The 23,016-nt window shown below is 40.7% G+C and overlaps 1 protein-coding gene across 4 annotated transcripts in view; it reads right to left on the reverse strand.

Annotated features, from left to right (window-relative positions):
- hipk2 (homeodomain interacting protein kinase 2) overlaps positions 1-23,016 on the reverse strand; it is a 267,614-nt gene that overhangs the window by 197,867 nt on the left and 46,731 nt on the right. For all 4 annotated transcript variants that reach the window (XM_062035875.1, XM_062035874.1, XM_062035873.1 and 1 more), the window contains exon 2: positions 2,931-4,086. In XM_062035875.1, coding sequence (XP_061891859.1) covers positions 2,931-4,086 — 1,156 coding nt within the window. The remainder of the gene's footprint in view (positions 1-2,930; positions 4,087-23,016) is intronic.

Raw genomic sequence — 23,016 nt, forward strand, 5'->3', positions numbered from 1 at the left:
TTGGTTTGATTACATGCACTATTTAGTTGAGTAATAATAATAACGAGAACATTTTTGTTTCATCTGACCACAAAACTTTCCTCCAGAAAGTCTTATCTTTGTCCATGTGATGTCGGATGAAACAAAAATTGAGCTGTTTGGCCGCAATACCCAGCAATATGTTTGGAGGAGAAAAGGTGAGGCCTTTAATCCCAGGAACACCATTCCTACCGTCAAGCATGGTGGTGGTAGTATTATGCTCTGGGCCTGTTTTGCTACCAATGGAACTGGTGATTGACAGAGAGTAAATGGGACAATGAAAAAGGAGGATTACCTCCAAATTCTTCAGGACAACCTAAAATTTTCAGCTCGGAGGTTGGGTCTTGGGCGCAATTGGGTGTTCCAACAGGACAACGACCCCAAACACACGTCAAAAGTGGTAAAGGAATGGCTAAATCAGACTAGAATTAAGGTTTTAGAATGGCCTTCCCAAAATCCTGATTTAAACCCCATTGAGAACATGTGGACAATGCTGAAGAAACAAGTCCATTTCAGAAAACCAACAAATTTAACTGAACTGCACCAATTTTGTCAAGAGGAGTGGTCAAAAATTCAAGCAGAAGCTTGTGGATGGCTACCAAAAGCGCCTTATTGCAGTGAAACTTGCCAAGGGACATGTAACCAAATATTAACATTGCTGTATGTATACTTTTGACCCAGCAGATTTGGTCACATTTTAAGTCGACCCATAATAAATTCATAAAATAACCAAACTTCATGAATGTTTTTTGTGACCAACAAGTATGTGCTCCAATCACTCTATCACAAAAAAAATAAGAGCTGTAGAAATTATTGGAAACTCAAGACAGCCATGACATTATGTTCTTCACCAGTGTATGTAAACTTTTGATCACGACTGTATGTGTCCTATAATTAATGCCATCAACCCTGATCCTTCCATTATTAATGACAAACTGCTACATTGCACAATAGAAATCAACAGAAAAACTTAAAATAATCCACAAAATTACATTAATTCCATGTCCATTTATACATTCATATTTCTGCAATGTGATTTTTTTCCCCCATTCAAAAGATCAAACACTCATTCCAAACAACAGGTGGTGCTATAAACTATAAACAAAGGCAGAATTCTGCACCGCCACTTATCATCGGGTTGCAACAATGCCGTGACATCCATCCATGCATTTTCTACCGCTTGTCCCTACTCAGGAATGCGGGGGTGGCTGGAGCCTATCTCAGCTGCATTAGAGCGGAAGGTGGGGTACACCCTAGACAAGTAAATGTCGTGACAGATCTCTTCCAAATCATGTCGAACATTACTTTGCCATTATTTTTTTAAATCTCTATATTCATGCAGCGTCAGTCACACATATACAGTATCTAAATGCTTTCATATATTCTCTTGACAGAATACCGGTTACAGATCCACCATCTGGCATGAGCGTGTGGTAATAATAATGGATTAGATTTATATCGCGCTTTTTCTATTGTTAGATACTCAAAGCGCTCACAGAGAAGTGGGAACCCATCATTCATTCACACCTGGTGGTGGTAAGCTACATTTGTAGCCACAGCTGCCCTGGGGTAGACTGACGGAAGCGAGGCTGCCAGTTTGCGCCTACGGCCCCTCCGACCACCACCTACCATTTATTCATCATTCATTTCACCGGTGTGAGCGGCACCGGGGGCAAAGGGTGAAGTGTCCTGCCCAAGGACACAACGGCAGCGATTTTTTGGATGGTAAGAGGCGGGGAGCGAACCTGCAACCCTCAGGTTTCTGGCACGGTTGCTCTACCCACTACGCCACGCCGTCCCATGTGTGGTGTGGTCTTTTGGGTAGGCATGTGCATACAGTACATGACGGGTACTGTCGTGACACACCTGCTCTCCTGCAGCCCCGACACCAGGCCAAGTGTCACTTTGTGTCAACATCAACACTGTCCAAGCTCAAACTTAATACACTTCCTTTTTTTTGTTACTTTGATTGAAAAGTCTGCATGAAAGGTAGAAGAAAAAAACGTCTTCCCAGGGAGTCATCTGGTTCTAATGCAAGGTCGTCTGGTGGGGATTACAAGCACATATTACAGGAGAACTCAGGCTGACCCTTCATCTATATCCCGGGGGAAATGGGAGTCATCCATGGTGGTGGGCGGGCTTAATGTCCGAGTGCAGGAGACGCCAAGATTAGTGATTGCTATTGTTTTGGAAATAGTTTGCAAAACAGGTAAGATGTATCGTCCTGCATGTCTCAACTATACTGTATCTACAAGAAATTCCGACCACTATTTAAGAACATATCCATCCATCCATCCATTTTCTTCTGCTTATCCGAGGTCTGGTTGCGGGGTCAGCAGCCTAAGCAGAGAAGCCCAGACTTCCCTGTCCCCAGCCACTCCGTCCAGCTCCTTCCGGGGGATCCCGAGGCGTCAGCCATAGTCTTCCCAACGAGTCCTGGGTCTTCCCCGTGGCCTCTTATCGGTCGGACGTGCCCTAAACACCTTGCTAGGGAGGTGCTCGGGTGGCATCCTGACCAGATGCCCGAACCACCTCACCTGGCTCCTCTCGATGTGGAGGAGTAGCGGCTTTACTTTGAGCTCCCCCCGGATGACAGAGCTTCTCACCCTATCTCTAACGGAGAGACCCGCCACCCTTCGGAGGAAACTAATTTCGGCCGCTTGTACCCATGATCTTGTCCTTTCGGTCATAACCCAAAGCTCATGACCATAGATGAGGATGGGAATGTAGATCGACCAGTAAATTGAGAGCGTTGCCTTCCGGCCCAGCTCCTTCTTCACCACAACGGATCGATACAGCGACCGCATTACTGAAGACGCCGCACCGACTCAACCATCATCGTTTGGCAAACAATACATGAATGAGAGATTCAACTTCATGACCAAATATCAGAATCAAGCTTAGGAACTTACCTGTAGTATCTGGACTGAAGATAAGTGGAGCAGACAGCTTTAGACACATGGCTAGCTGAGCCAAAGTCAATGACCTTAACCCTGTAGGGCTGTCGAGACGGATCCACAAGCATGATGTTCTCCGGCTTCAGGTCAGCATGGATCAAACCCAGACTCTTCAGCTTCATCAGCGCTGAAGCCACCTGCTGTAACACGGGTCTGATGTACTTTAGCGGCAGTGGGCTGAACTTGTTCTGCTTCAGGAAGTCGTACAGGTTCTGCTCCAGCATCTCAAACACCAGGCACGTGTGGTTCTTGTGCTGGAAGCACTCGTACGCCCTCACAAAGTTGTAATCGTCCGCGCTCTCCGTGCTGAGACGCGCCAGGATGCTGACCTCGATTTGACCCTGCCGCGCGTACGACGGGTGGTTCTTTAGGATCTTGATTGCCACGATCTCGTTGGTGCCCCTCTTCCAGCACTTAACCACCTGCCCAAAAGTTCCTCGCCCCAAGAACTCCAGCACTTCATAGGTGTTGGTCATGGAGCAGAGCACCTCATGCTGCACCAGTTGGTAGTCCCCCTCATTGTTGGAGCCGCTGTTCTTAGATGTTGCCGTGGAGGCGGCGGTGGCCACGGTAGCCACTGTGGCGCCACTGGCTGCTCCGTTCTGGATCATCAGTGGACCGTGCTCCTCTATTATGTGCACACTACTGTTGTTGTCGAGCTCCTCACTTTTGCGTTTAAGCCCACATCGTTGGTAGGTGTCTAGGAGACTGACCGTGCTGCGGCGGGTCAGATTGTGAACCCCGACGCCGCTTCCACCGCCACCCCCTCCACTGCCGTTGCTGCCTCCACCCCCGCTTGCCAACAAAGAGCCTATGGCCCCTGAAGTGCTGCTGGCTGAGGCAACCACAATGTGGCCTGTGGTTGCCGGGAAGATGAGCGCCTGCTCGTAGGGAAGGGTGGAGCTGGCTACCTGCAGGGAGCTGTTTATGCCGAAAGGGCCGCTCAGGGCCGACACGTTCTTGCTGCTGTTGTGGCTGTAGACTTTGCTGTGCGTGCCGTACCCTGTCATATCCCAGTTACAACTCTGCTCCACCTTCAGTTTCTTCACGCTAAAGAAGGCACTTGACCGAAGAGTGTGAGGGGAGAACACTTGCACTTGCGAGGCCATACCTGAGACGAGAGTGCACAAGAGGGGAGGAGCAGGGAAAGCAAAAGGAGAGGTTAGGAATTTCAGAGTCCATGAAACATGAGTGGTAGCTTCAAGTTTTAAATAAAGACAGCTTGGGTCAGAGCAGGTCATTAAAACACCAAGCGGATATGTATACATCAGCATGTTAACCTGCTCAGTGGCCGCCCTGAGACTGGAAGGTCGTGAGTTCAAACCCCGGTCGAGTCATACCAAAGACTATAAAAATGGGACCCATTGCCTCAGCATCAAGGGTTGGAATTGGGGGTTAGATCACCAAAATGATTCCTGAGCACGGCCACTGCTGCTGCTCACTGCTCCCCTCGCCTCCCAGGGGGTGAACATAGGGATGGGTCAAATGCAGAGGGTAATTTCACCACATCAGTGACTATCGTTGGGACTTTAACTTAAAGGGACTGTTTGCAACATTTACACTGATGCCTAGGGGGAGCTAACTTTCCAATGTAATTTACACAGTATACTCCGCCATGTTACGGCTTCTCGGACATAATGACGTAACTACGTACCGTATTTTTCGGACTATAAGTCACAGTTTTTTTCATAGTTTGGCCGGGTTCCAGTACGACTTATATATGTTTTTTACCTTCTTTGTTATGCATTGTGGGCAGGTGCGACTTATACTCCGGTGCGACTTATACTCCAAAAAATACGGTATGTACGTAACACGTCCACGCACATTAGCTTTAGGTGTTGTTAGCTAATAATAGCAACTTGGATAACTAGTGTTAGGTTGTCATCGAGTGTTTATTCTATTATAACAAAAATTGTTAGTTGCTTCTCATAGATTGTTTTTGTATGTGCTCCCTGCACATCCTGTTGAATAAGAAAGGTTGAGAGACTGCCTTAAACACCAATCATTTTATCAGGGTCGACAAAAAAGTGCATTATATAAACTTAGTAATTGTGAAAAATATAGACAATTGTAAAACAAATGTGTTTTGTTAAACCACTATTTGGTTTTGTTATATTTTTTGCCTTGAAAAATATAACAGTGAGCAAGATGCAAACTGCACCTTTAATCCGATTAATGGGCCCCTCTAATGCAGACAACATTGGCACTTATTTCACAATTCTGGACCTAAATATGATGTCAACAGGTAAAATTCTCCCAGAAATAGACACGGTGGTGATTTTAGTAGTATGTTTTTAGTCATTTTCTAATGAGTTCCAGCCCATTTTGGAACAACCACTTTTAGCTCCCAAATGTGGGTGGGCCTGCATCACCGTGCTGACAACCCCTACAGAAGACTGGAGGCAATTCAATATTGAGTAGTATGCGTTTTGGTAGATTCTTCACCCCGGATCACAATATTATTGTGCAGAATTTGAAGGAATTATCAAATATGCCAGCCAGGTGCATTGATGCAGGCTGTAGCAATTCAACAAAAGAAGGGGTCAGTCTGCATATATTTCCAAATGATGGGAATATGAGGAAGTTGTGGACGTCTTCAGTCCAATTGATCATTTTGACTATACTGACTTCGAAAAGAAGGGTTTTGGTCGGAGTTTGGATGGAAAAAATGTAAAAGACTTAAGCGAAATGCAATACCGAAAAAGCAGGAGACCCCTTTAGGGAAAAAAAAGACTGAGTCAGAAAAGCAGACCCAAGAGAGAAAAATTAGGTAGTATTTTATTTTGCATCCTCTTCTACTGATGTTTTCCTCAAGATGCTAAAGAAAATACTGAAAGAGCACGAGGAAACACAGGCTGAAATGGAGATGGTAGAACAGGAAGTCTGTAAATGGTGATATTGTCATACTTATTTTTTGCTCATAATGTTAATCATATCAGTTTTGAAATAATCATGGACTAATAATAGCAACTTGGATAGCTGGTGTTAGCTGTCATTGAATGTTTATTCTTTTATAACAACAATATGACTGCAAATTGTTAGTTGCTTCTCTGTGTGCACGCGCTCCCTGCACATTCCTGTTGACGAGTATGCGTTTTGGTAGATTCTTCACCCCGGATCACAATATTTTTGTGCAGAATTTGAAGGAATTATCAAATATGCCTGCCAGGTGCATTGTTGCAGGCTCTAGCAATTCAACAAAAGAAGGAGTCAGCCTGCATACATTTCCAAATAATGGGAATATGAGGAAGATATGGACCTCTTCGGTCCAATTGATTTGTGCAAAATGGGACGGACCAAGCGAGCGTAATGTAATTTGCAGCAATCATTTTGATTATACTCACTTTGAAAAAGAAGGGGTTTGGTCGGAGTTTGGATGGAAATAATTTAAAAGACTTAAGCGAAATGCAATAACGAACAAGTAGGAGCCCCCTTGAGGGGAGAAAGACTGAGTCAGAACAGCAGACCCAACAGGAGAGAAAAATTAGGTAGTATTTTATTTTGCGTCCTCTTCTATTGATGTTTTTCTCAAGATGCTCAAGATAATACTGAAAGAGCACAGACAGGAAGTCTGTAGTGGTGATATTTTCGTATTTCTTTTTTGCTCATAATGTTAATCATATCAGTTTTGAAGTAATTATAGAGCAGGGCAACAAAAACATGCAATTAAGTGATCACAATAATAGTTTTACATGACTTTATGTACACTGTCCATGCGGCGAATGTGCTCCAGTTCTGTAGGTGACGTCACACCAAGAGGGGGTGGAATATCGAGTCTTGCGATGGAAAGGGGGTGTTCCAGGTACAGTTATACACCAATTACTCCATAACTAATTCATATTAGGGGAAATGAACACCTGATTCATTTCAGCAGCAAAACATATACATAAAGAAAACTTGTTACACACAAGGGGTAAAGCAGTAAAATAAAATAAACAGATGAATAGTTTATTATAGTTTTTTACAATAACTAGCTTATGTTTAGGTATTAAAACTGTCCATTTTTTAATTTAAAATTAATTTCCTTATTTAAAGGAAATATAGTTGTAATCAATGTTTCACTTCTAGAAAGGTAATAAAGCCAAATAACCTTTTTACAAGACACCTTCATATACTGGGAGACCCACACATGTACATAAAAACAGGGCAACAAAAAAAGTCCGAAGGAATGATTGCAATTTCCTTCTCCGCTGCACAAACCGGCCGGTGCATTTACTGTGACAAGATAACTCACATTGGGGGTAAAGACATTTTTATTCAGAAAGCTATAAGAGCAGCAGAAGAGGGAAGTGAACTCTATCTCAACTACAGATCCCCAAGACAACAAAGTAAAACTGCACAACTGTGCACTTAGCTCTTGGGAACAACATGCCTGAGAGTAAGCAGAAGCCGTTCCAAGCAAACAACTGCCCCAAAAATAGTCCCTTTCTTTATCTCCTTCTTTTTGCAAAAAGGCTTGTTTGTGGCACTGAAATGATCACCAGTGCACATGGAAGATTAAATGCAGCGTGTCATCATGGTGTGCACTTTTGGGTAAGCAATATATGGGCGGACTGTAAACCATGTGAGAGCTTCCACCTGGCTATTCCCACACACATAATTAGGTTTCACTTTTGGATTTTAACCCTTTATAGTGCAACACTAGTGTAAAATAGTAACTGTAACTGGTTATTTTGAGATGTAAATGTCTCACTATAAAGAGTTGAATCAAAAATGATGGATCCTTGCTAATGAAAGGCAAAGATTGTGGAAATAAATAATACTTCATTGTAGGATACATATATTGCGAATGATATGCCACTTGCTAAGAATTGAAAATGTATTTCTAGAAATTTCCCTTGTTTTAAAAGATAATTACCTAATTTTAGTCATTGATTATACATCGAAATCTTAATTTTAGCATGAATACTTATACTAATATATATATATACATATATATATATACACTACCGTTCAAAAGTTTGGGGTCACCCAAACATTTTTGTGTTTGAGCCTTCATTTCTAAGAACAAGAAAAGACTGTCGAGTTTCAGATGAAAGTTCTCTTTTTCTGGCCATTTTGAGCGTTTAATTGACCCCACAAATGTGATGCTCCAGAAACTCAATCTGCTCAAAGGAAGGTCAGTTTTGTAGCTTCTGTAACAAGCTAAACTGTTTTCAGATGTGTGAACATGATTGCACAAGGGTTTTGTAATCATCAATTAGCCTTCTGAGCCAATGAGCAAACACATTGTACCATTAGAACACTGGAGTGATAGTTTCTGGAAATGGGCCTCTATACACCTATGTAGATATTGCACCAAAAACCAGACATTTGCAGCTAGAATAGTCATTTACCACATTAGCAATGTATAGAGTGTATTTCTTTAAAGTTAAGACTAGTTTAAAGTTATCTTCATTGAAAAGTACAGTGCTTTTCCTTCAAAAATAAGGACATTTCAATGTGACCCCAAACTTTTGAACGGTAGTGTGTATATATATATATATATATATATATATATATATATATATATATATATATATATATATATATATATATACACACACGTTACACACAGAGGCTATTTCATCCCTACAAGCCTTGAAACAGGCTTGTAGGAATGAAATAGCCTCTGTGTATTTTCCTGACCTAACGTATATTCCGCTCTACCCCAGTATTGAGCGCTGTATAACGGATAAACCACAGAAACCTCGACTAATATATATATATATATATATATATATATATATATATATATATATATATATATATATATATATATATATATATATATATATATATATATATATATATATATACACATATATATTTATATATATATATATATATATATATATATATATACACATATATATTTATATATATATATATATATATATATATATATATACACATACATATATACACATATATACATACACATATATACATACATATATATATATATATATATATACACATACATATATACATACACATATATACATACACATATATACATACATATATATATATATATATATATATATATATATATATATATATATATATATATATATATATATATATATATATATATATATATATATATATATATATACACATACATATATATACATACATACATATATATATATATATATATATATATATATATATATATATATATATATATATATATATATATATATATATATATATATATATATATATATATATATATATATATATATATCCATTTTCTACCGCTTATTCCCTTCGGGGTTGCGGGGATATATATTTGGATAGAGACATCTTAATATAGGATGCCTTATCAAGTAAAATCAACTAACTGCATGTAATTTAAATTTGAGTAGATTTAGTATTTTTTTCTTTACTAAAATCTATATTTTTGTCAGCTCTCTTTTGCAGTGTAGGACGTGTGAGACAGTTATTGTAGAATGAGTTGCTTATTTGGCTGTGACATATGTGCACAAATATTAAAAAACAAGAAAGGCCCTTATGTTTAGAGGTATTAGTTTTTAAAAAGTAGGCTTTCATTTACAGTCAGAATAAATAAAAAACACGATTTGAATGTGAATCATATTTTTTCAGCGCCCTTAAATTTACCGATTGGTATTGCATGTCACCATTGCTACTCGTTTCAGATTACTACAAAGTATTGGTAGTTACAGTGTTCAGTATAGTACAGAAATTCCCCGATTGAAAACAGTTAACCATACAAATTATTTGATTTGTTACCAATTTGTTTTACCAACGTATTAGGGCATGCCTCTGTGTTGCAGCCCCTGCATTCCCTTCATTTCTGCATCAATGCGTGTGCAAGGGATTTCTATCCACTGTGAATGCACAATTGTAAACAACAAAATATGAGATTGAATTGAATTTCCCTGCATCAGCAGTATGGGAAAGCATGCATATTTTGTGGAAAGCATGCATATTTTGTGGAATGCATTCTGTGGACAGGAAGGAGATAAAGTATGGGTAAATGTCTTATCTGTTTGCCACGAGTTGTGAATATGATTACCGTATTTTCCGGACTATAAGGCGCACTTAAAATCCTTTTTTTTTTTCAAATCAAAACTCGACAGTGTGCCTTATAACCCGGTGCGCCTAATGTAGGGAATATGTTTGGTTGAACTTACTAACCTCGAAACTATTTTATTTGGTACATGGCATAATGACAAGTGTGACCAGTAGATAGATAGCAGTCAAACATAAGAGATAAGTGTAGATAGCATTATGATGGCAATATGTTTCAAGTAAACAACACCAACATTTTAAATGTTCAATTGAAAATATAGAACATTACACACGGCGCTCAAAAATCTATCAAAATGTTTTACTATGACTTTGGTAAGCTATGAAGCCGCACCACTTGATGGATTGTACTGTGCTTCAACATACGAGTATTATTATGGTGTGTGCATAAGATAAGACATATTATCTGGCGTTTTGTTTCGCAATTTGATGCAAAAGCAACTTTTCTTACCTTCTGGTACCTGCTGATCTGCATTTGGGACCTGTATAAGTCCTGAAAAATTGCGCGCCTCAGCGAGTCGATAAGCTTCTTCTTTTTCTCCATCTTCTTGTTATGGGACACTAATCCTCCACTGTTGCCATTTCTAATATAAAGTAGTGTAAAGTTCTAACTTATATCTGTCAGTAAAATCGCCATGAAAGCGCTAAAACATACCGTTGTAGTGAGTTTATATTATTCACCCAGGGAACTTTAGTTATTAGAGTTCCGGTCGGACAATTTTTCACAGGACACATTTCCTGTGTTGTTGTTGTTTCCGGATGAGGAGATGCTGCTCCGTTATTGATTTAAGTAAAGTCTGAATGTCATTAAAACAGTTAGCTCCATCTTTTGACACTTCTTCCACTCCCGTCCTTGCACGCTACACCGCTACAACAAAGATGACGGGGAGAAGAGGCTGTCGAAGGTGAGCCACGTAAATAAGACTGCCAACAAAACGGCGCATCCAGAAGCGACTGTCAGAAAGCGGCTTGAAGATGATCTGTAAAACATAATCTATGCAACATTTTGACCACCATTACATGTTATGTAGACCAGCGTTTTTCAACCTTTTTTTGAGCCAAGACACATTTTTTTCATCGAAAAACTCCGGAGGCACACCACCAGCAGAAAACATAAAAAAATGATACTCAGCAGCCGATATTGACAGTAAAAAGTTGTTCTCGCAATTATTGGATATGAATTCAAACCATAACCAACCATGCATCACTATAGCTCTTGTCTCAAAGTAGGTGTACTGTCACGACCTGTCACATCACTCCATGACTTATTTAGAGTTTTTTGGTGTTTTCCTGTGTGTAGTGTTTTAGTTCTTGTCTTGCGCTCCTCTTTTGGTGGCTTTTCCTGTTTTGTTGGTATTTTCCTTCCCTCCAAGTAAGATTGCATCCAGCTCCATGAGGTTTTGTTAAATCCGATTGCTTTAAGCTTATCCAACAGTATAGCGTGGTTAACGGTGTCAAAGGCCTTCTGAAGGTCCAGCATGACCATGCCGCAGTATTTGCCCGCGTCCACCTCATGTTTGATGTGGTCGGTCAGATAGAGAAGGCATGTGTCAGTGGAGTGGTTAGTTCTGAAGCCGGACTGGAATTTGTACGTGAGTTTATTAGTGGCAAGGTAACTATCGACCTGTTCATAAACTATTTTCTCCATTACTTTCGAAATGGAACTGAGAATAGAAACAGGTCGGTAGTTGCCAGGTTCCAATTTGCTTCCTTTTTTAAAGAGGGGAGTTACTCTTGCTATCTTAAAATCTTTTGGTACTTGGCCTTGTGTAATTGATAGGTTTATTATGTGCGTGATGATCGGGGCAATGATGGAGGCAGAGTCCCTGAGAAATCTGGAGGGAATATTATCAAGGCCGGTGGCCTTGTTTGGGTGGAGCACGCTCAATTTTTTAAACACCTCATCAGCTGTGACCATTTCTAATTTGAAATCATCGTTACACAGTTACTCTGCCGAGCTCCAGACAGTACAGACACTCAACAACGGCACGTTATTTGCGGATTATAATTACCCATCCATTCATCCATTTTCTACCTCTTATCCCTTTCGGGATCACGGGGGGTGCTGGACCCTATCTCAGCTGCAATCGGGCGGAAGGCGGGGTACACCCTGGACAAGTCGCCACCTCATCGCAGAGCCAACACAGATAGACAGACAACATTCACACTCACATTCACACACTAGGGTCAATTTAGTGTTGCCAATCAGCCTATCCCCAGGTGCATGTCTTTGGAGGTGGGAGGAAGCCGGAGTACCTGGAAGGAACCCACGCAGTCATGGGGACAACATGCAAACTCCACACAGAAAGATCCCGAGCGCAGGATCGAACCCAGGACCTTCGTATTGTGAGGCAGATGCACTAACCCCTCCTCCACCGTGCTGCCCACTATATGCAAAAAAATATTTTTAACTCAAATAGGTGAAATTACATAATCTCCCACGACACACCAGACTGTATCTCACGGCACACGAGTGGTTGAAAAACACTGATGTAGACCACAAGGAAATGTTTTCAATTTAGAAAAAAATAATAAAAATGACTCCTTTAATCCATCCATCCATCCATCTTCTTCCGCTTATCCGGGGTCGGGTCACGGGGGCAGCAGCCTAAGCAGGGAAGCCCAGACTTCCCTCTCCCCAGCCACTTCGTCCAGCTCCTCCCAGGGGATCCCGAGGCGTTCCCAGGCCAGCCGGGAGACATAGTCTTCCCAACGTGTCCTGGGTCTTCCCCGTGGCCTCCTACCGGTCGGACGTGCCCGAAACACCTCCCTAGAGAGGCGTTCGGGTGGCATCCTGACCAGATGCCCGAACTACCTCATCTGGCTCCTCTTGATGTGGAGGAGCAGTGGCTTTACTTTGAGCTCCTCCTGGATGGCAGAGCTTCTCACCCTATCTCTAAGGGAGAGCCCCGCCACCCGGCGGAGGAAACTCATTTCGGCCGCTTGTACCCGTGATCTTGTCCTTTCGGTCATGACCCAAAGCTCATGACCATAGGCGAGGATGGGAACGTAGATCGACCGGTAAATCGAGAGCTTTGCCTTCCGGCTCAGCTCCTTCTTCACCACAACGGATGGATACAGCGACCGCATTACTGAAGACGCCGCACCGATCCGCCTGTCGATCTCACGATCCACTCTTCCCTCACTCGTGAACAAGACTCCGAGGTACTTGAACTCCTTTAATGCGCCCTATAATCCGGTGCGCCTAATATATGAAAACAGATTAAAAAATAGACCATTCATCGGCAGTGCGCCTTATAACCCGGTGCGCCCTATGGTCCGGAAAATACGGTACTTTAGTAAAAAGCTGCATTATTCAATGCTTCGTTTCTATTTTAACAACCAACTATTTGTCGCCCCTCTGGCTTTGCTTGGACTTTACAGCCACTGTATCTCTGCAGTCATCTGCTCTTAGTCCTAATGCTGCAGGATTGGAGCGCACATTAGAGAGCTCAGAGTAAGCCTGACAAATGTTGCAGGCTCATGTTGCACCTCCATACATTACACAATAAAACATGTGTGAATGTTCTCCGCATGATGACCAAGGTATGGCTTACCGTAAACCTAGCACTACGTGTTCTGTAGGTATGGATCGTCCGGCTTGGTAATGAAGAACGTCCAAGAGGCTATTAGGGGCAAGGCTCTCTGCTAATCACATAAGCTCTAAAGGCCAGATGTCACTTCTTGGATTACCGATTCCTGTGCCTGTACTTTTCTCTAAATATAATTTGAATGATGGGTTGCGTCACTCAGTGGCGTCAGCAGAGTGTGACAGGATAATCACAAGCATGGACGCTAAGATGGATGGACGGACGCAGTGATGGCCGGTTCTCCTTCTGGAAAATTCCAGCATTGTGGAAATTTCTCGTTTTTTGAAAGGGTCGTCCGAACCTTGCATCGGGGTTCCTCTACGGCCCCTGATCTCAGTCACTCAGACGCAACAAAGTGGTCAAAGGGTTCACTTGACATCGGTCGCATGGTGCAGTGAACTGAAGGCCACACATGTTCCCTTAAACTGGTTAAGCTCCTGAATTAGTACTGCATGTTTAGAAATGCACAATAAACAGACCTGGCTTGTTATGACTGAGAGTGCAGCTGCTTTTTCATGCGACGCATGTGAAAGTTGCGCCAATAAAAGCGCAATGTTAAGGCCCGTGGAGCACAAACAAGTAATTAAATGAACCAACACTAAGAGGTCAAATGGCTGGAATGTTATCTCATGACAACACACACAAAGGCTACAGTGTGACTAATTGTACTTCACTGGGTTACCTTCATGAAATGAAAGCTACATAGAATCATGTGGCAGACTGTATAAAATGGCGTGCATGGCGGCCCGCATACTGTACTACATAAAATAATGCAGCGGTCAACATAAAATAATGTGAGGGGCTACATTAAATGATGTGGCGGGCCACAAATAATAATGCTGCGGACCACATAAATTGATGTGGCGGGCCACTTAAATAATGTAGCAAACTATATTAAATGACGTGGCGGGCCACAAATAATAGCATACCACATAAATTGATGGAGCGAGCCACTAAAATATTGTAGCAAACTGCATGAAATGATGTGGCGGGACACAAATAATAGCATACCACATAAATTGATGTAGCGGGCCATTTAAATAATGTAGCAAACTAAATGAAATGATGTGGTGGGGCACAAATAATAGCATACCACATAAATTGATGTAGGGAGCCAATTAAATAATGTAGCAAACTACATGAAATGATGTGGCGAGACACAAATAATAGCATACCACATAAATTTATGTAGCAGGCCAATTAAATAATGTAGCAAACTACATTAAATAATGTGGGAGGACACAAATAATAGCATACCACATAAATTGATGTAGCGGGCCACTTAAATATAGTAGCAAACTACATGAAATGATGTGGCAGGACACAAATAATAGCATACCACATAAATTGATATAGCGAGCCACTCAAATAATGTCGCAAACTACATGAAATAATGTGGCGGGACACAAATAATAGCATACCACATAAATAGATATAGCCAGCCACTTAAATAATGTAGCAAACTACATTAAATGATGTGGCAGGACACAAATAATAGCATACGACATGAATTGATATAGCGAGCCACTCAAATAATGTCGCAAACTACATGAAATGATGTGGCGGGGCCACAAATAATAGCATACCACATACATTGATATAGCCAGCCACTTAAATAATGTAGCAAACTACATTAAATGATGTGGCAGGCCACAAGTAATAGCATACCGCATAAATTGATGAGGCGGACCACTTAAATAATGTAGCAAACTACATTAAATGATGTGGCGGGGCCACAAATAATAGCATACCACATAAATAGATGTAGCGAGCCAATTAAATAATGTAGCAAACTACATTAAATGATGTGGCGGGCCACAAATAATAGCATACCACATAAATTGATGTAGCGAGCCACTTAAATAATGTAGCAAACTACATAAAATGATATGGCGGGTCACTAATAATAGCATACCACATAAATTGATGTAGCGGGCCTCTTAAATAATGTAGCAAACTACATTAAATGATGTGGCGGGGCACAAATAATAGCATACCACATAAATTGATGGAGCGGGCCACTTAAAATAATGTAGCAAACTACACGAAATGACGTGGCGGGACACAAATAATAGCATACCACATAAATTGATGGAGCGGGCCACTTAAAATAATGTAGCAAACTACACGAAATGACGTGGCGGGACACAAATAATAGCATACCACATAAATTGATGTAGCGAGCCAATTAAATAATGTAGCAAACTACATTAAATGATGTGGCGGGACACAAATAATAGCATACCACATAAATTGAAATAGCGAGCCACTCAAATAATGCAGCAAACTACATAAAATGATGTGGCAGGACACAAATAATAGCATACCCCATAAATTGATGTAGCGAGCCAATTAAATAATGTAGCAAACTACATTAAGTGATGTGGCGGGTCACATAAAGTAATGCGGTAAACCACTTAAAATGAAATGGCGGGCCACGTATTACATAAAATGCTGTGGCGGGCCGGGTTAAATACGATCTTGCCCCCCTGGTCCTTGAGTTGAATGCCTTTGGTTTAGACATTAACGATTGTTTTTCTTTAAAATAGTACCTTCTGTTTAAAAATGTTTAAAGTGCAGAACTGTAAAGGCTCTTTGTTACACATTGACAATGTTTAAATGCCCTAAGGAGGCAATATTTTCCACTTAGCAAACAAACACGTTGTAGCCGACACACCACTATTAGGATTGGAGAGACGCTATTTTCTAATATTATGAGGTAGCATGTTGAATTGGTAATTGGTGCATGTTTTCAGGAAGATTATGTCTCTGTCAGGGCTTGTTAATCTTCTTTTGGGGAGGATCAGGCCTGTGCTACATACCATACCGTGAGAGGGTAAGGACGGCCTGAAAATGAGGGAAGGGAATAAGAATGTGACTGAACTGACCCTGATATTCTATCCAGGGACCTGCTTCAGTTTGCACTCTTTTATCAACCGTGTCATTCACACTCTTCGCTATTGATGAGTCTTTGACTAATAACAAAACCACCAACGTGTGCTTCTCTTTGGCGCACCGTCCAAAACGAGAAAAGAGATCATTATTTCCATGCGAGCCATGCACCATATTGGACAGCCGACACCTGGCAGATTATCCATAGACAGCAGTCATGTCGAGATGACTGCATACATTGGGACTACTCGCAGGGGCCGCCAGCGTAGATGCGGGGGAAGCACAACTTATTAGTTAATTAGGTTACTTCTGGCTGTCTAGACAAAGAATTATTTCACTGACGTTAGGGCGGGTGCGCTAAGCTTTGCTTGCCACCTTTTATTCCCTCTGAAAATGATCTAGTTCTTAACAACATATCGCCTTACCATTTGTGTTTTGTGTATCAAGGCTATTTGATAGACCAAAAACAAATGCAGAGGATGCAGGTTCTCCTAGAAATGCTGCAAGCTGTAAAATTAATTTTCAGTTTAATGCTATACATATTTTGCCCTTGAATACTCAAAAGTAAAAAAGTACCAAATTATCTAATCACGATCAATCAGTTATTGTAGGCACATGACGCTTAGTTTTAAGCCACAAACTTTAATTGTGGATTTTAAAACATTTTTTAGCAGCGGTTGTTTGTTTTTTAATGCATATTCTATGTATAACGAACAAAAAATTATCAATTCTAAAGTAGTCACTAGACGAGACCAAACCAATCAGTATCGACCCAATATCCAAACTTGAAACTAACCTCACGACGGACCGCGGTCGCTTTGCAAGGTACAAACCCCAGAACCAGTGAAGTTGGCATGTTGTGTAAATCATAAATAAATGCTCACCATTAATGCTGAAAGGTACATACGTTATCATGGACGCCCCTGTTTATTTCACCAAGACAATGCCAAGCCACGTGTTACAACAGCGTGGCTTCATAGTAAAAGAGTGCGGGTACTAGACTGGCCTGCCTGTGGTCCAGACCTGTCTCCCGTTGAAAATGTGTGGCGCAATATGGAGCCTAAAATACGACACAGGAGACCTCGGACTGTGGAAAAACTTAAGCTGTAAATCAAGCAAGAATGGGAAATAAGTCCACCTGAAAAGCTTCAAAAATTGGTCTCCTCAAACGAGTGTTGTTAAAAGGAAAGGCCATGTAACACAGTGGTAAAAATACCCATGTGCCAACTTTTTTGCAATGTGTTGCAGCCATTAAATTCTAAGTTCATGATTATTTGCAAAAAAAAAATTAAGTTTCTCAATTTGAACATTAAATATCTTGTCTTTGCAGTCTATTCAATTGAATATAAGTTGAAAAGGATTTGCAAATCATTGTATTCTGTTTTTATTTACGAATTGCACAACGTGCCAACTACACTGGTTCTGGGCTTTGTAAATACTGTACATTATCACGCTATGAAACTAGAGTTGTTTTTTTTTGTAGTACATTCTATTGTATTCAGAAAACGTTATTCATCCCTGTACATAAATGTAGCAGCAACAGAAAAAAAACCGGTAAAATAGAATAGCATAATAATTTAGTATAAACAGTAATACATTCAACATAAGGTGGTTCTGATAATACAGAATATATTACCTGAGTATTATCTGTCAATATTGTATTTTTTTTCCATACGATATTTCGGTAACACTTTAGTATGGGGAACACATATTCACCATTAATTAGTTGCTTATTAACATGCAAATGAGTAACATATTGGCTCTTAATTAGTCATTATTAAGTACTTATTAATGCCTTATTCTGCATGGCCTTATTATACAACCAGTAAGCCATTAACTAAGAGTCTTCCCTCAATAACCTCAGAATTATTGCCTATTAGTAACCTTAGCTAACCCTAACCCTTATATGTTCCCCTAGTGTCCAAATAACTCTAAATTAAGTCTTTCTTATTTTAATAAGTAACTAATTAATGGTGAATATGTTCCCCATACTAAAGTGTTACCAATATTTATTGTGTTAAAGTTTGTTTTTCTTTCTAAAATGCATGTTACATGTTACACTTATGGCGTTTTGGGGGGCAATCACTGATTAAATTGATTTCAGTTCATTTAAATTTGAGATTTGAAGAGTTAAGAGCTCAATTGTGGAACCCACGGAGTATGTTGAGGTATTGTGTTATGTTACATTATTTGTGAACTGAATTGGTGAGTTACACCTTATCACCTTGTCATACAGCTCAGATTAATCATTTATATATAGCTCATTTGAAAACAACCCCAGTTGACCAAAGTGCTTACCAATGTTGTTTATTACAATTCTAGAAAGATTGTAAATCCAACATCAGGGATTTAAGACCTCACAAATCAATGAATCGACAAAAAAAATCTTGTGGAAATTATTTCTATAGACTGCAAAGAGAAGGAAACTCCATATTCTCTTCTATATGCACTTTGTAGCTGGTTTTGACATGCTTTTGTCTGTATGTTGTACTTGACTGGATTGGTGTTCCTGGGATTAAAGGCCTCACCTTTTCTCCTCCAAACATATTGCTGGGTATTGTGGCCAAACAGCTCAATTTTTGTTTCATCTGACCACAGAACTTTCCTCCAAAAGGTCTTACCTTTGTCCATGTGATGTCAGATGAAACACAAATTGAGCTGTTTGGCAACAATACCCAGCAATATGTTTTGAGTAGAAAAGGTGAGGCCTTTAATCCCAGGAACACCATTCCTATCGTCAAGCATGGTGGTGGTAGTATTATGATCTGGGCCTGTTTTGCTGCCAATGGAACTGGTGCTTTACAGAGTAAATGGGACAATAAAAAAGGAGGATTACCTCCAAATTATTCAGGACAACCTAAAATCATCAGCCCGGAGGTTGGGTCTTGGGCGCAGTTGGGTGTTCCAACAGGACAATGACCCCAAACTAGGGGTGTAACGGTACGTGTATTTGTATTGAACCGTTTCGGTACGGGGGTTTCGGTTCGGAGGTGTACCGAACGAGTTTCCACACGGACATATTAAGTATGGTACCGCACGTTGTGTAAATAATACTCAAAATGCCGGACATTTGAGGCATTTAAGAAACTCCGCCCGGACAGCCCCGCAAAAGAGGACATGTCCGGTGAAAAGAGGACGTATGGTCAGTCTATCCTAGCCCGGTTGCTGCTAGCATGCTAGCAAAAGAGGACATGTCCGGTGAAACCAATCGCTGCTAGCAGCGACCGGGCTACCATAGACTGACCATACGTCCTCTTTTCACCGAACATGTCCTCTTTTGCGGGGCTGTCCGGGCGGAGTTTCTTAAATGCCTCAAATGTCCGGCATTTTGAGTTATGGTTGCGTGTATTAACAATGTACGTTCAGGGTTAAGAAGGGGTTAAAAACAAAACAAATTGTGCGCGCAGCAGCATTCGTGAGGGAGGGGCAGAGACAGAGAGAGCGAGAGAGTTATGATAAATGCGCATGCGTCGCCAGGCTCTGCTTTTTATCCATAGATTTATCAGATTACATTTTTTATTATCTATAGCAGGGGTGTCAAAAGTGTGCCCCGGAGGCCATTTGCGGCCCACAGCTAATGTTTTAAAGGCCCACGGCACATTCTAAAAATACTATTAAAATAAACAAAAACATAACAAAAGTGAAATAAAATAGCTTAAAGGTTAAATGTAATTTAGAAAAAGTTGCAATGTTGACTAATAACACAAAAAGCCGTTTTTTTTTTCTTTGAAACTGTCATTGCTCAAAACATAATATTGAATCAAAATCAATGTTATTATGAATTATTGACCAATTCAAGGTTCCGATTACTTCACATCAAATATTCCACTAAGAAAAATATTTTTGGTGGAAGATTTTGCAAATTTGGTGAATAAATAACCAAAAAATGTATGGTGAATTATATTTATATAGCGCTTTTCTCTATAGACTCAAAGCGCTTTTACATAGTGAAACCCAATATGTAAGTTACATTTAAACCAGTGTGGGTGGCATTTGGAGCAGGTGGGTAAAGTGTCTTGCCCAAGGACATAACAGCAGGGACTAGGATGGCGGAAGCGGGGATCGAACCGGTAACCTTCAAGTTGCTGGCACAGCCACTCTACCAACCGAGCTATACCGCCTATATTTTGTTGTTTTCTTACTGTACCGAAAATGAACCGAACCGTGACATCTAAACCGAGGTACGCACCGAACCGAAATTTTTGTGTACCGTTACACCCCTACCCCAAACACACATCAAAAGTGGTAAAGGAATGGCTAAATCAGGCTAGAATTAAGGTTTTAGAATGGCCTTCCCAAAGTCCTGACTTAAACGTGTGGACAATGCTGAAGAAACAAGTCCATGTCAGAAAACTAACACATTTAGCTGAACTGCACCAATTGTGTCAAGAGGAGTGGTCAAAAATTCAAGCAGAAGCTTGTGGATGGCTACTAAAAGTGCCTTATTGCAGTGAAACTTGCCAAGGGACATGTAACCAAATATTAACATTGCTGTATGTATACTTTTGACCCAGCAGATTTGGTCACATTTGCAATAGACCCATAATACATTCATTAAAGAACCAAACTTCATTAATCTTTTTTGTGACCAACAGGTATGTGCTCCTATCACTCTATCACAAAAAAATAAGAGTTGTAGAAATTAATGGAAACTCAAGATAGCCATGACATTATGTTCTTTACAAGTGTATGTAAACTTTTGACCACGACTGTATGTTACAAAAGGAGCTTTTTTAAGCGTTTTGTCTTCTTACTCCGTCACCAGCAACAGACCACTTGTTGCCATGGTAGTGACGGCCGTGCTAATAACTTTGGTTTTAAAAAAAATCCTAAGATACAGTAAATTCTACTTGGGAGGATAGCATATTGTCCATACTGAGCAGTCCAGTGTTGAGTTCCCACATTGGTGATGAAGCCTGACACTGCACACACTCTCTCACACTCGCCCATGGATACTATTGACCATCCTGTTGGCTTTTTTAGTCCTCTCATCTCGTGCTTATTTATAGAGTAATGCATCACAGAAGCTTGCAGGAGGATTCTGTCACGCTGGTGTCTCCATCAGGCCTCGTAAATTCTCTCATATCTCCCAAAAATCAAAACGCAGGGGAGCAGATTTATCTGGCAAAAAGACACCCGGCAAAGCAATTATCAATGTCGGTGGACAGACGTACACGACTCATGAATCAGCTCAATGCTTGCAGTAAAGGTGACACATGGTCAAGTCCGGCCAATGACACGCCGTGTTGCGTTTGCTGTCCGGCTATGTTAAATTATCACAAAGGCAGTTACTAGGGTTGGGTATCGTTTGAATTCGGACGATTCCGATTCCGATTCTTTGTTTCGATTCCGATTCCTGACGATTCTCAATTCAGATTCTTTTAAGAGGCAGGGTCAAAAAAAAGTTTAGGATATTTTAAATGAGCTGGCTAACCTACAGTCTTTCTGAATGAAATAGTCTGACATTCTCCATCAATTTTAATTCTATTAACTTTTTATGAACTTTACAATAAATTCCTCACAGGGCTGTTTTCAACTAGAATATAAATATCAAATCTATGAACTTTAATATAAATATTGTAAATTATGAATACATTTTCCCAGGGGTACACTTTCCTCAAGAGAGCTTTATTTTTGAAAACCTCATGAAAACACATTCACACACACAAGTGTATGATGCTGCAGGAAACCTCATGAAAACACATTCACACACACAAGTGTATGATGCTGCAGGAAACCTCATGAAAACACATTTACACACACAAGTGTATGATGCTGCAGGTACTTAAAAATGTTACCGTGCTCCCACTGATGGGCTAACCTGGTGCAGAAAAGCAAATAAACAATAAGAAACAACTTGCAAAACCCAGTCCAGATTAGCAGCAGGTACAGTATAAAATCAGAGACAGTTCTTGTTTAGGAAAATGACCATATCCGCCTTCTCAGGCAGGATGCGTGAGCGTTCTGGACAGATAGTGTCTCCTGCTGTGGAAAATACACGTTCGCTGGGTGTGGAAGAAGCTTGAACGCATAAATAGGAGAAAGCGAGATATGACAGCAAAGGATAAGTCTTTTGTTGGTTCCACCGGACCACCACCATGCATTATGGTCGTCAGACATAAGTATCGGCGGAACGTCCTGGTACATCTGCAGCTCTCTCTCCACTCGTTTCTTGATGGACATGGAGCTCTGTTATTTTGCGTTTATTTCATTTTTTTTTGTAAAGTAAAGCCACACTTTCGACCGCCGACGCCCGCTATCCATGCTTGAGCTTGACTGACTCGCTCGGCTATGCTAACACTTCCGGCGGTGGGCGCTTCTTCGTTGGTGTTCAGCGGCTTCTTCTTCCGGTTTGGCGGACATATTTTTTTCCGGTCGGCGGACTGGGTATCGAAAATAGGAATCGAAATTTAAACTTTTGAACGATTCCGGGAGAATCGGAAAGTTAGTCCCGGTTCCAATCGATACTCGATACCCAACCCTAGCAGTTACAGAGGAGCATAGGCGCCGACAATGCC

This window comes from Entelurus aequoreus, linkage group LG24, assembly GCF_033978785.1.
Source record: "Entelurus aequoreus isolate RoL-2023_Sb linkage group LG24, RoL_Eaeq_v1.1, whole genome shotgun sequence".
Lineage (NCBI taxonomy): Eukaryota > Metazoa > Chordata > Actinopteri > Syngnathiformes > Syngnathidae > Entelurus > Entelurus aequoreus.